The sequence below is a fragment of the Daphnia magna genome, unplaced genomic scaffold (genome assembly GCF_020631705.1).
Source record: "Daphnia magna isolate NIES unplaced genomic scaffold, ASM2063170v1.1 Dm_contigs074, whole genome shotgun sequence".
Taxonomy (NCBI): Eukaryota; Metazoa; Arthropoda; class Branchiopoda; order Diplostraca; family Daphniidae; genus Daphnia; species Daphnia magna.
In genome coordinates this window covers 312,377-326,411 of record NW_025533120.1, presented here as the reverse complement: position 1 = coordinate 326,411, position 14,035 = coordinate 312,377, and the positions used below count along the sequence as shown (strand labels likewise).

Genomic DNA, 14,035 nt, shown 5'->3' with positions numbered 1-14,035 from the left:
CATAGAACCCTGGTTCGTTCACGACATGGGGGGAATCGTCTGTCTTTGTGCTAAAATTCGGAAATAGCAGTCAGAGCCTCCAGCGGGTGTGTAATGCACTACATCGAATGCACCAATAACGAAATGTCTTTGAAAACTTAAACAGCCAATTGCAGCAGTGATAAGGAAACGAATGAAGCAGACGACACTTGAAAAATTGGAGAATTTGTTGGAGTTCGAAAACAACCAACTTCAGATCAGTGCACCTAATATATATATATTTAAAAAAAACAATTCGGTAGGTATTGAATAATAACATACAATTTATTTCCTCTAATTTTTTATCATATATATTATCGTTTTTTTTTCAACAACTTGCACGAGGTAGAATTCCTTAAAGAGTACGAAACAGTAAATAAGTATTAAGCGAGTTTTGACATTTTAGCATTTTTTCATACAGCGATTTGTTGGTTGAAAACCCATCGCAGACGCACGCTTTCACGATAGCCCCAGCATTGAAAAGACGTACAATACTTTTCGTAAGAGTCGGTTTTGAGACCCGGAACAGTTCAGTCACCTACTAACCGCTCTCCATTAGTGCACAAGTAAAAAAACGGGGGCGTACCCCCCATAAGCCCCATGGCAAGCATGGACATCAACGAGGACTACGTAGATTCTGAGAACTTCTCTCTTGAATCTGAGAACATCGGAGACCCTGAATCACCAACGGCCCCACTAAAAAGGAAAGGAGACATCGCACACGACGTTCGACCGAATCCCAGATTCTCAGACCTTTTCAACAGCCCAGCCAGCGGTGCCCCAATCATCATTCAATTAATCAGCGATCCATGCTCGTTCCGCCCCTGGAACTTCACAGTCAAGAAAAACTTCATCATCGGACTTATCACACTAATTGGCCAAGTGAGACCAGGGACAAAGTGGACGCAGCGTGGGGAACTCTACATCTACCCTACTTCAAACAAACAAAAAAACCTTCTACTCCAGCAGACACAAGTCAACGAACATGTAATATCCTGCTCATTATGCAAATCGGAGCAAGAAGTTAAAGGTGTCATGTACAATGTGCCGCCGAACAACACGGAGGAAGAACTACTAGACCTTCTGTCCAGCCAAGGTGTCATCAAAGTAAAGAGATTCTCAAATCTCGGCCCGAACGACGCCACGAATATCTTACCCATGGTAACACTATTCTTTAATACCAAAACTCTACCACGGGAAGTCACCATCGCTCACGAAATATTCACCGTCAAAAAATACATCCCAAGACCATCGCTCTGCCGGAAGTGCTGGACTTTTGGCCACCCAGAAGAAGTATGTTCAGTACCACCAGTTTGCAGAAAATGCGCCAGCACACATGAAGAAGACGCCCAGTGCAAATCCCCCAAAAAATGTCCAACATGCTCAAAAAGTGACCACGCAGCAGGAACAGCAGCCTGCCCCATCTTCGCAAACAAACAAAAAATCATCAAGTTCGCGTATGAAAACAACATGTCAGTTACGGAAGCCGGCAGACTCCACTCCGGCCCCACGCCCGTGTCAAGCAGACGGCCACCGGCCTACCAACACACCACCGAAGACGCGTCAATCCGACAGGAAATCGACAGCCTCAAAAAGAAAATCGAAGAAATGCAGAAAACTGCCCAGAAACCATCTACTCCACCCGAAACAGAGACGAGACTCCAGATCGTTGAGAAAGAAATCTCATCAATGAAAATCCAAATGGCACCACTACTCAAACTAGAAACGCAGATGTCAACCGGATTCACCAGCCTCGACAACCGTATGACCATGCTCCAAGACATGCTGATGAAGGACCTAAATGACCGAGCTGCCCGACGGAAAGAAAAAGACCAGATGAACAGACCAGAACATCCAAAGGATGGAACCCCCAAAGGAACCACCCAAACCAAATCGTCGACGACAAGATTCGAGCCACCCAGAAAAATTAGGAAGTCATGACCCCCCCACTCAAGATACTTCAATGGAACGCTAGAGGACTCTATAAATCTAGATTGGAAGAATTCAAAAACAATTTACGATTCCACAACCCTCACATTGTTCTAATAAGTGAAACCCATTGGAAAAACGAATACAAAGTGAAATTCTCATCATACAACTCTTTTGTTCTCAATCGTGTCGGTCAAGGAGGAGGCGTAGCGATCCTGACCAAGAAGAATATGCAAGCTACCACACTCGGCGTCGAACCCAACGAGAATTTTGAAGCTATTGGAGTCACCATCAAACTGAAAAACAAAGAAGAATTAGAAGTGCTATCCTTATACTGCCCAAATGGAAACCGGTGCAATTATGAAGAAATTGAAAACATACTCACCAACACCGGAAATAGTGTCATCGCCGGTGGCGACCTAAACGCTCATTCCGAGCTATGGGAAGACGGATACCCATCCAACACCTGCGGCAGAATTATCAAAAATTATCTACACAACGAAAGAAGGTTCATCCTGGCGACACCAAAGAACCTCGGAACGAGACCAAGTTTATCCGACAACCGTAACGCCACAATCGACCTAACACTGTTCACACCCGACATAGCCAACTTAACAACAATAAGGACTGGTCCGTACTGGGGAAGCGACCACCTGCCCGTCTTCATGGAAGTTAAACTAAACTCGACCCCCCAAGCACCACCAAAGTCAAAATGGAAATTCGAAGAATCTAAATGGCAGAACTGGAACGAAGACATCACGACCCAGTTAAAGAATAACAACCCATCAACCAGGGACCCTGAAGCGGCATACAACAACTTCTACTCATCCCTCATGATCTCTAGTAACAAACATTTAGCCCCAAAAAATAGTGATTCCCACCGTGAGCCTAAGAAACCCTGGTGGACGTCGGAGTGCAGAGCTGCAGCAAAGAATGCAAAAAAAGCATTCAAAACCTGGCGCTCTACCCTACTGCAAGAAGAAAAGTCAAACCTGAACAAAATGGAAGCAATCAAGAAAAGGACAATATTGACAGCCAAGAACAATGCATGGGAGAAACACCTAGATACGATGGACGCCGGCAACTCATCAAAATTCTGGAAATTCTCCAAGGCCATGATGAACGGAAGGAAAGATTACACCATCGCTCCCCTCAAGAAAGCCAACGGTGACCTGACTGCAGACCCCCTAGAGAAAGCTCACATCTATCTTGACCATTTCTCCCCACCATATGATAGTGACCAGTCCAGGATGCCCTCAAACCCTGAGTACGAGGAAGAAATAAACAAGAATCTCTCCGGAACCGACCTAGATCCCATCAACTCGGATTTCAGCCTACAAGAACTAACCAGGAGCTTCTCCCAACTCCCCGACAAAGCTATGGGCATCGACAGAATATACAACAAGATGTTGAAGAACCTGAATGCAGAAAACCGCAAGACTCTCCTACAATTGCTCAACCTATTGTTCAGAAAAGGATACGTACCGAAGGAGTGGAAATGCGCAATTGTGACACCCGCCCTAAAGCCAAACAAACCAGCAGGAAGCGCCGACTCATACAGACCAATCTCCCTCACTTCATGTCTCTGTAAAGCTATGGAGAAAATGATTAACAACAGACTGAAGTGGCATCTAGATCATCTAAAATTACTCCCCAAGGTCCAGACTGGATTCCGAAGAGGATGCACCACCACAGACAACCTGATCCGGATAGAGTCAGCAATCAAAAGAGGCTTCAACAACAGCCACTCCACCACAGCAATCTTCCTAGACATATCCAAAGCTTATGACAATGTCTGGATAACTGGACTCCTGTTTAAATTAACAAAAGCAAAAGTTAAAGGACACACCCTGTTATGGCTTAAGAACTTCCTTACCGGCAGAAGCATCAGAACCCGGGTAGATGACAACCTCTCTGATGAAAGAGAGATATGCAAAGGAGTACCTCAAGGAAGTGTCCTCAGCCCCCTACTATTCAACATCATGCTCGCGGACTTTCCAATGCCGGTCAACGGATGCGAAACATCCCTCTTCGCCGATGACGTCGCGATCTACTACACCGCTAAAACGAAGAAAGAGGCAGAGGGTCCACTCCAAGACCTACTAGATAAGATAGAAGAATGGGCCATCAGTTGGAACTTCCACTTCTCCGTGGATAAATGTGCATCGCTAACATTCACAAAGAAAAGGACAAATGAACCAGGACACCGATTTAAACTCAGTGGAGCCGACATAAGTGAAGTGTTCCAATACAAATTCCTAGGAATCACACTGGATCAAAAACTCTCATGGGAACCCCACACGAAGACAATCATCAACAAGATACAGAAAAGAGCTAACTTAATCCGTACGTTGACATACGGAAAGAATACCTTGAAACTGCCACTCCTTATCCGCATCTTCAAAGCCATGATTCGGAGCGCATACGACTACGGCTCGTTCGTCCTTGGATCCATGCCTAAAACAAGATTAAACAAGCTTAATCAAGCCCAAAATCAGATTCTCCGCATCATACTAGGCTGCTTTAAATCTACCCCAAGAGCTCTACTAAACATGGAAACCGGCATCCACCCAGTTGAAAGTAGATGGGAACAACTAGCCTACAGATACCTCATAAGACTTAATGAAAAACCATGGAACCCAGCGTATGACACAGTCCAACAACTAATCAAAGCAACGGCGAAATTGAAACCCAACAGCACCCCAGCAGCCATTATCCATCTAAGGAAACTAGACCAGACAAATAAAACCCTCTTCAAATCCCCCGTCTCGCATACTCCGGAAGTTGAACCTCTCCCACCATGGAAACACTTTCACATTCCCACCAAATACTTCCCTCTTAAGAAAAAAGAAGCACTCAACTCAACTCGAACAGCCCAAATCTTCCTGTCCCTTACTTCATTACAAGACCCCAACCACCTAGCAATCTACACTGATGGATCAGTGTGCGAGTCTTCCAAAACATCCACATGTGCATTCTACGTTCCCCTACATGGAGAAAAAAAGGCCTGGTTCCTTCAAAAACCCACCATCAGCTTTGTCGCAGAACTATATGGCATTAGGCAAGCCCTCTACTACCTGAACGAGCACGAAATTCCCTCAGTCACCATCTACACTGATTCCAAATCAGCTGTTCAAGCAATTTCAAATTTCAAATGGGAAGCAAGTCCAGTTGTACCTGAAATAATCAATCAAATTAGAAATCTTAATTCATCGGGGACACAAGTCACTTTAATGTGGATACCTTCACATGCTGGGATACCAGGAAACGAAATTGCTGACCAACTGGCCACCGAAATCCGAAAAAAACGAAAAAGGACCTGGGAAAATACAATCCAAAACAAAATAGACATTAACCAAACCATCAACAATGTCAAATCTAAATACAACAACATCACCTTCAAGAAACTGAAAACACAAACAAACAACATAGCGGTGACGCAGAGAAACGAGACTGGAGTCTTACCTTGGCACATTAACAAGAAACGAAATATCCAAACAGCAATGCTTCGGTTACGCAGCGGGCACAATAAACTAAACCACTTCATGAGCAGATTGGACCCCGAAATACCAGTTGAATGTCCTCACGGGTGCCCAGAACAAGAAGACGCGACACATATACTCCTCTACTGCCAAGAATATTCTGAAGCGAGGGACAAACTCGAAAGGAAACTCATCCCCCTCAACATCCCGTTTGACGTACCAACTCTACTAGGACTGAATGGCTTCATCCCTAAACACACGCAAACGAAAATAGTGGTTTCCCTCATAGCCTTCCTTCTCGAAACACATCTGATTGAAAGAATTTAATTCAACCGTCCAAATTCTGTGTTATTCCCCCCTCCCCTTTCTCGTGTCTATTTTTTGCCTCCGTGCTATGTAACTACAACAAAAATCCAATAAACCGAAGCGAAGGTGTGTAAGGGACGCCATAGCGACCCGTAAACTGTCACCAGTGGCAATCAGCCATGGCCAGTAGCACCTACCGTATCAAATCAAATCAAAATACTTTTCGTAACGAGTTCTAGTAATACTACACCGGGAGCACCACCTTTAGTGCCAAACCACGCAAATGGCTGGATCCAACCTTGCAGAAATGGCCTGAAGACGAACATCAATACGTGATCAGAAAGTCCATTTGGAACCATGATGGTAGTCTCCCCGGCGTAGTCGACGATGCCTTTCCACTTAAGACTTCTAGTATCGAATCTCATGTCTTTGGTTATAGAAATTTCATCCCACATCAGTGTGCCCCAGCGTTCGAATGGTTGCAATCCTTTCGATGCCTCCGATATATGCTCTAGAGCAAGTGAATTGAATCCGAACTTGCACTCCGCGGAGCTTAATAACCTCCTCATAGTAGAAAGACTTGGGAGGGGGAGCAATCCATTCGCTCTTAGATGTACATATGCTGTGTGACTTTTCATTCTGAGAATGGCACACTGAATTAGGAAGGAGTGTTCGAATCGCATTGTGCGACGGTGTTTGTCATGCGCCGGATCTATTGCTGCCTTGGCAATAAACATTTTGACAACCTGTTTCTCCTGAAACCCGAGGATACAACCGGCCAAAAAAATGAAAGGCAAGTTAATATTCATATCTATACCAACGAAAACTATTGTTATATTTCTAAGTTTGAGATGCATAATCGATAGGAAGACATGGGCAATCCTTTACTTTTACGGAAGACCGGAAACATGATTAAGTAACCACTCGTGATAAGAAAAGTCAAGACAATTGGTGAGTAAATTTGACTTACTTTTAAATTACTTTTTTTAAAAAGGTCCAAGTATTCAAGAATCAGAAGAATTAAAATCTTATATCTCAAGAAAGTAAGTCTTATTGCAATCTCAATTTGTAATATTTACCGTTTCAGATAGATGCATTAATAGACGGTCGAGTCCATTCCTTGAATCCTTGTGGACCATTATCCTACACTCACGACGCAATTTGGCAATCATAGTTGATTCATCCTGTAAATGCAATGTAACATTTTTACGATTGTTTCATAATTCTTTTTGCTGATTCAAATTTTACCTTTGCCCTACATTTGTAAATGTTCTTTTGCATCCGACAACGATACAGTTCTTCATTTTTCTGGGTCAATTCAGATTTTTTTTTTTTTTTGTGTAGTCTGATTGTGTTAAAAAATCTTCGTGCTTTCTGCTTTTCATCCTTTTCTGTAGGTAACATTTTAAAGTGCTACATTTCACACATCGTTTTTTTTTGTCCATTAGAATTTTGCAGAAGCCTGATCGAATGACTCCATTGGCGTCAAAAACTACAGAGAGCCGTAATGAAAACTCGCCATCTTTAAACTGGCTTCCAACAATACCAACGCAAATGTTTTTTTCGTGAAAATTCGTGAAAAAAGTTTGATATGTCTTCCATTGATGAAAAATGAGTAGGAATACTGTTTGGTGCAATGTGCTTTCCATTAAGATGATACGAAACCTCTTGTGAGTTTCGGAATAGTATTGCTTTCACTGTCACCGTTCCGTTAGATAATGGGTCCGTGTAAATGCAAAGTATGGCGTTTTTGGCTTGGTTGAATGACCATATCCAACCGCCAGGTAATTCCATTTGGGACACCAATGTGAAATACGTGATGAAGTTTGGTTTGAAGTTCTTTATACTCTCATCTGAAAAAGAACGAAAATAAATGATGATTTATGTAAGTAACGACATATCACGATTATTGGATGCACGTACCTGTAGTTGAAGATGATTGAGCAGTACTTGTTATTTCTGCATTTTCATTAACGGTTTCTTCAGTTGTAATGTTCAATTCTGATTCATTTGAGGTATTCGGATCATGAACATCATCCATCGGCGTCAATTTCACCACTGTATATAAAAACAAGTATTGGTTTTGATAAATAAATATGAAAAGAAGTTAATTAACATTGATAACGATGATTACTGGTAGTGACGGTATTGTTTCTACGACTACTAATGCAGGTTGTTTAGCCATAGCTGGTAACTGTTTTTCAACTGAAAGGTTCTCATCTGGAACGACTTCCATGGGGGTGGCCAAATCATCAGAAACTATTTATATAACAATGTCTTAATATAACATAACATCATTTTTGAAATTCAAAAATTACTCTTTTTATTTAGGCTGCTCTTCTTCGCAAAGGCATATCTTTCTTTATTTGGATGCTTCCTGCACTTTTCATCGACAGTAGGGTTTGCTAAATAATTGAAATGTTGCTTAGCATGTGTAAATACAACTACAGAACTGATTTTTACCTATTGAATTGTTTCTCCTATTCACATTGCAAATGCTTTGTAATGGTTGTCGGGAAGTTTCATCTCAATAAAAATTATTTGGTAACTGGGCAATTCCACTCCATATTGTAAAAGAATTGCATACTTACTGGGTGTAAGGAAATATCTCGGAATGGCTCCTTCCTTCAAAACCCATCGTTTAAACGGATGAAACACGTTTAATACTTCAGTCCCTCTTTTATGTCATTCTCATCAAAATGGCGCGTGCAAATACGAGAAGTGGTCGTCTAAACGATTGACGGTATTTGCTGTTGCCATAATCCTACGGCTGTTTTTGGAACGGAGAACACAGCAATTCCACTTTTTATTTGCGCACTTTTATAGTATGTTGAATTACAATGTGGAACAGCACAATTGCCAACCATTTTGGCGCAAATCCCGAATTTCTAGAGCTTCTTTACATCTTACAGCTTCTTACATCAATAGGAAAAGCGTCCAAAATGGCCGTCGAAAACTCAGTTTTCTCTCGATAGATGACTCTGATTTTAGTTTCCACCACTGTGCCCCGCCCCAAAAACGTCGAAATTTCAGACATTCAGACCAACGAAACGCGGTATAGGGATTCCTCTCAGCCTGAACCAACCAGGGTTCTATGACTCTGACTTTGTGTTCTGTGTTGGAGATTGCAAACTGATAATATATATATATGTGTGTGGCAACGCTGTCCTCTCCTCCTCCCCTTGGCAAATGCTAAAGGGGTCTCTCTCCCTGTTCGTCTGCTAGTCTGACGGCGTGTTGATTGCTCTCTGCATGTATTTCCCTGTGATCCGACTCTACGGTTAATTATCTGGTTTGAATAGACTTTGTTCCACTTGATTTTGTCTACTTATACTTAGAAGAGTAAGGTATAGTTTCCAACAGGTTATGGGCCCAGAAACGTAACTTAAAATTTACTTTGGCAAATATTTCTTCTATGTACAGAGGAGTGAGATGGCAGGGCAAGATGGCCGCCCCCACTACACAGGGATAAGATTTGATGGCACGAATTTTGATTCTTGGCAATTTGGAGTCAGACTGGTTCTACAAAGTGAGGAGCTCTGGACCATTGTTAAAGGGAGTGAGATGAAACCTCAGCCGGTGAGTCATTAAAAAAAAAAAACTAAAATTATGAGTGTATGTGTCTTGAGCTGCAATTGTTGATAACTCTAGCCTTATGTCTGGACTAGTAAGTCGGAATAGAGTTTCGAAACCTTATATTCTATCTATAATCTGCAAATTTTTTCGACATGGATATTACTTAATACTCATGTGACTCAGCCTCACGAAACACAATTTAGTTCGCCATATTCACACTAGGTGGCACCACCTGAACACAACGATTTGACAGTTGACACTCTAGGTAGATGGCCTAACAGATGAAGACAATTAATGTTTGTTTCCGCATGTAGCTCATGTGAGGTATGATTTTAAAAAGGTTTTCCACGTGTAGGCCACGTGAGTAGAGATAGATTTCCATATGTTGGTCATATGAGAGAAGAAGAGTGTACCACACGAGAGTGTGAGATAATGTATCCCAACTCAAGAATATTTCTCAATATCCTTTCAGATCATAAATGAAGAACGAGTTACCAATACAGCAGCAATCAGCGCCTGGGACAAGAAGAATATATCTGCGATGCGGATTATTTACTCATCAATTCAGGGGGAAAAATCAAGAGCTCTAATGTCATGCGACCTGGCTCAAGAAATGTGGAGCCGAATGGAGACTGCGTACTCGGAAACTCCTGACGAGATTGCCCCGGTATTGTGGAGGAAGTTCTATGGATCCAAAATCCAACAAGGGCAAAGTGTCATGGAGTTCATGACGGAAATGGAGCAAATAGTGTCTCGCCTGAGGGTGATTAATGGGATAGCCCTTGAAGACGGCCAGATCATTACGCAAATACTAATGTCTCTTCCACCTAGCCTGAAGCTGAATTTTGTAGTAGCGTGGGACAGTACCCCAGCACAGGAGAAGACCGTGAAAAACTTGACAACCCGTCTTGTTAAATTAGAGAAAAACGTCAAGCAGAGTGAAGAGGAAAACTCGTCTAATGCTCTGGTGAGCATGAGAGTATCTGAAAACAAAAACTCAGGAGAATCTGAAGAGAAGGCATTTCCGGTCCAGGACAACAAGTTGAAAAGAGGAAATGAAGATAAGCGAAAGTGCTGGGAATGTGGAGATGACTCTCACGTCAGAGCCAAGTGTAGAATCTTTAAGCGCCGCCTAGAAAGAGAAGAAGACGATCGAAATTACAAAAGAAGAAGGTACGAGCCATCAAACCGAGAAAACAACCGACATCACGACAGAAACTCTGAGAGCAGAGACAAGCGGCATGATAACAGAAACCGGAGAGACGAAAACAGGGGTCGAAGAGAACATAGTTACTCGGCAATGCAATCAAGAGATAACAACAACAACAAACAGTAAGAGAACAACAACAAAAAGAGAGGTGCCCTTTTATTGTTTTTATTTTATATAAAGATCAACAGTATGGTACGCAGACTCCGGCGCAACCCAACATATGACGGACGATAGAGGATTGCTTGGCAATTTCGTCCCAGTTGAACATGACAAGTGGACCGTCTCCGGGATTGGAGAGGCAAAACTCTTAGTAGCAGGACAAGGAGATGTAAATCTACATGCCACAGGTAACGGGAGAAATCTGCCATCCTGAAGAAATTCAAGATGGGAGACTGCAACAGTGTGTCTACTCCAGCTGAACCAGGCCTGAAGCTGTCCTTGAATATGTCCCCACAAACTGATAAAGAAGTAGAAGAGATGAAGCAAATCCCATATAAGGAAGCAGTCGGAGCACTTCTCTACCTCTCCACTACGACAAGACCAGACATCTCGTACGCAGTTGGGCAAGTAGCGAAATTCAACCACAATCCAGGAGTCCAACACTGGAAAGCGGTGAAGCGCATCTTCCGCTACCTGGCTGGAACTCGAGAGTATGGAATCCTTTTCTCACCTAATCCTTCTGGTAAAGAAGAGGAGATAGTGGACTTTACTGACGCTGATCATGCCGGAGATCCGGACGACCAAACATCTACATCTGGATGTGTCTTCATCTGCCACGGAGGATCCTTTTCCTGGTTCAGTCGGAAACAAGGTTGTACATCCCTGTCAACAACTGAAGCTGAGTTTGTAGCAGGCGGAGAAGCAGCGAAAGAAGCCACATGGATAAGAGCCTTCCTTAAAGAGATTGGTAAAAGAAATTTAGAAGCCATTCCTCTCTTCTGTGACAACCAAGGGGCCATTCGTGTAGCAAATAATCCGGAGCTACACAGACGGATGAAACATGTTGAACTCCGATTTCGTTTTGTACAGCAGGCACAAAAGACTGGAGTAATTGATGCTTGCTTTGTCGACTCTCGGAACCAGGTGGTGGATATCTTCACGAAGGCGTTACCTACCCCAAGTTATCAGTATCTCAGACAGAAGCTCGGTGTAATGGACTGTAGAAAGAATAAGGAATAATAATCTCAACAATGTTGGGAGTCTTGACCTTCTCTATATCACTCAATAGTTTGATTTAAAGTGTTTTTGTTGACAAGTGGTATATGTGTCCAATGCTCAGTATCCTCGTTGTTTATCCTAACCCTATATGAAAATTTGCTTCAAGAGGAGGTATGGGAGACTCAGTTTGAGAGGAGGTGTTGGAGATTGCAAACTGATAATATATATATATGTGTGTGGCAACGCTGTCCTCTCCTCCTCCCCTTGGCAAATGCAAAAGGGGTCTCTCTCCCTGTTCGTCTGCTAGTCTGACGGCGTGTTGATTGCTCTCTGAATGTATTTCCCTGTGATCCGACTCTACGGTTAATTATCTGGTTTGAATAGACTTTGTTCCACTTGATTTTGTCTACTTATACTTAGAAGAGTAAGGTATAGTTTCCAACATTCTGGACAGCTCCTTTTACTGTGTTCCAAAATTATTAAGAGACCGTTCCCTTTTCCATCCCTCAAGCAACCATCAATTCTGTGTTCTTGACAGCTCCATTGACTGAATGCCCCCAACCATGAGAGACCGTTACCTTTGCTTCCCTCAAACAACAACAGCTGCATTTTGTTCTCAACAGCTCCATTGACGACATTCCCACACTTTTGAGAGACTGTTTCCTTTTGCTTCCCTAAACCAACCACCAATTCATGGTGTTTGGACAGCTCCTTTGACTGTATTCCAACACCAATGAGACCATGCCCATTTGCATCCCTAAAAAACCACCTATTCTTTGTCCTCAACAGCTCAATTGACTGTGTTCAACTACCATTAAGAGACCGTTCCCTTTTGCATCCCTGAAACCATGCAACAATTCATAGTATTCCCAACAGCTCCACTGACTGTGTTTCAACACTTTTAAGAGATCGTTCCCTTTCTGCACCCCTCAAACAACCACCACTGCATTTTATTCTAACCAGCTCCACTGACTGCGTTCCAACACTTTTAAGATACCGTTCCCTTTTGCATCACTCAAACAACCCTAATTGCTTACTGTTCTCAACAGCTCCACTGACTGTGTTCCAACACTTTTGAGAGACCGTTCCCTTTTGCACCCCTCAAACAACCATCACTGCATTTTGTTCTCAACAGCTCCACTGACTGCTTTCCAAAACTTTTAAGAGACCGTTTCCTTTTGCTGCTTTCAAACAGCCACTATTACTTTGTGTTCTGGACAGCTCCTTTGACTGTGTTCCAACAATATTAACCCATATAGCACATTTCTGCCGTCGGATGTCCGAATCATGGCCGAACATCCGTTAGATATCTATGTACTCAATGGGTAGTTCCAGGGATGTCCGTCGGCTAGTCACCTTGGAAGTGCAATGGATGTGCGAAAATTATATTCTACGGACCTCCTTCCAACAGCCAAAAAGATTTTCAATTGTTTCATTTAAGGATCGGCCTCGAGCCAATCGGGGTGCTTTTTTTCAAATCGGGTTTCTCATTTCGGGCCAAGGAGGCGTGGCTCAGGGTGGAAAATTCTTCTCCCCGAATTCAATTGGGGTTTGCAATCAATTGGATTGCAATCAATCGATTCATCAATGCAAAAAACATTATCGAATGACCCGATCTATCCGATAAAAACCCCGATAATAGCTCGTTCTACCCGCTTGCCCCGATTTTTACTCTGAAACCGAAAGAACGGCATTTTTTTTTATTGCTTCGGGGCAACGGGTTAACCTCAAATTTTTCCCCGCACCTCCCCGGTTGAAAAAGTGGCACCTCATTTCAACCCCGAATGCACTTTATCGGTGAGGGGCAGTTAACTCGATTAGAACTAATTGGGGCCGATCACTAAGTTTCATTATTAATTGTCAAAATTTCTTGAGAGGGGGAAAACTTAACCGTGTTCAAATTTTTCCCTTGAACGTATTTTTATTTGAAGTCCAGCATTTAAAATGAAAAATTTTAAAAAAAAGGAGTATAATGATCTATTTGCCGGATGGTTTATTTTAAAATTTATTACAAAAAATGAATAAAATATATGAAAGTCGTGAGTTTGTTTGCACAAGCTTTCCGTTTAGCTTACGGGAACCAAGCCATTGAAAATTAACTCACAGAAAATAAATATTATTCGGCATCTAATAATATTAAAAGCAAGTATACTTATGATAGGATTATAATTTCAAATAATAAAAAACTACTTTAAACTTAATAAATCATGCTGAAGTTTAAAATTCAAAAAATATTTAGCATAAATTGTTTAATTTCAATTTATACACCTCTGGTTTAACCTAAGTTCGACATCATCCCCATATAGCACATTTCTGCCGTCGGATGTCCGAATCATGGCCGAACATCCGTTAGATA

At 42.3% G+C, this 14,035-nt stretch overlaps 4 protein-coding genes and 2 long non-coding RNA genes across 7 annotated transcripts; 3 read left to right on the top strand and 3 right to left on the bottom strand.

Moving 5' to 3' along the window:
* Nucleotides 1-284: 284 nt before the first annotated feature.
* On the bottom strand, nt 285-6,908 carry LOC123477512. The gene is made up of 3 exons (XM_045180890.1): nt 6,815-6,908; nt 5,956-6,490; nt 285-513 (listed from the first exon to the last, which is right to left on the bottom strand). The coding sequence occupies exons 1-3, from the start codon at nt 6,905-6,907 to the stop codon at nt 374-376; spliced, it is 768 nt and encodes a 255-aa protein (XP_045036825.1). The 5' UTR covers nt 6,908; the 3' UTR covers nt 285-373.
* Nucleotides 619-2,026, top strand: LOC123477511. The gene has a single exon (XM_045180889.1). The coding sequence runs from the start codon at nt 619-621 to the stop codon at nt 1,957-1,959; it is 1,341 nt and encodes a 446-aa protein (XP_045036824.1). The 3' UTR covers nt 1,960-2,026.
* Nucleotides 2,033-5,537, bottom strand: LOC123477513. 2 transcript variants are annotated; one of them, XR_006652653.1, is made up of 7 exons: nt 5,413-5,537; nt 5,191-5,266; nt 4,319-4,404; nt 3,824-4,049; nt 3,433-3,758; nt 2,333-2,413; nt 2,033-2,243 (listed from the first exon to the last, which is right to left on the bottom strand). It is a non-coding gene; the product is annotated as an uncharacterized LOC123477513 (long non-coding RNA). The 2 variants fall into 2 exon arrangements; XR_006652654.1 differs by having other exon boundaries at nt 3,824-4,046.
* A 961-nt stretch (nt 6,909-7,869) lies between the features above and the next one.
* LOC123477510 lies at nt 7,870-8,440 on the bottom strand. The gene is made up of 4 exons (XR_006652652.1): nt 8,327-8,440; nt 8,199-8,261; nt 8,054-8,140; nt 7,870-7,994 (listed from the first exon to the last, which is right to left on the bottom strand). It is a non-coding gene; the product is annotated as an uncharacterized LOC123477510 (long non-coding RNA).
* Nucleotides 8,441-9,900: 1,460 nt separating this feature from the next.
* Nucleotides 9,901-10,647, top strand: LOC123477525 (serine/threonine-protein kinase prpf4B-like). Its single transcript, XM_045180905.1, has one exon. The coding sequence runs from the start codon at nt 9,901-9,903 to the stop codon at nt 10,645-10,647; it is 747 nt and encodes a 248-aa protein (XP_045036840.1).
* A 258-nt stretch (nt 10,648-10,905) lies between these two features.
* LOC123477524 (secreted RxLR effector protein 161-like) lies at nt 10,906-11,700 on the top strand. The gene has a single exon (XM_045180904.1). The coding sequence runs from the start codon at nt 10,906-10,908 to the stop codon at nt 11,698-11,700; it is 795 nt and encodes a 264-aa protein (XP_045036839.1).
* The last annotated feature ends 2,335 nt before the right edge of the window (nt 11,701-14,035 follow it).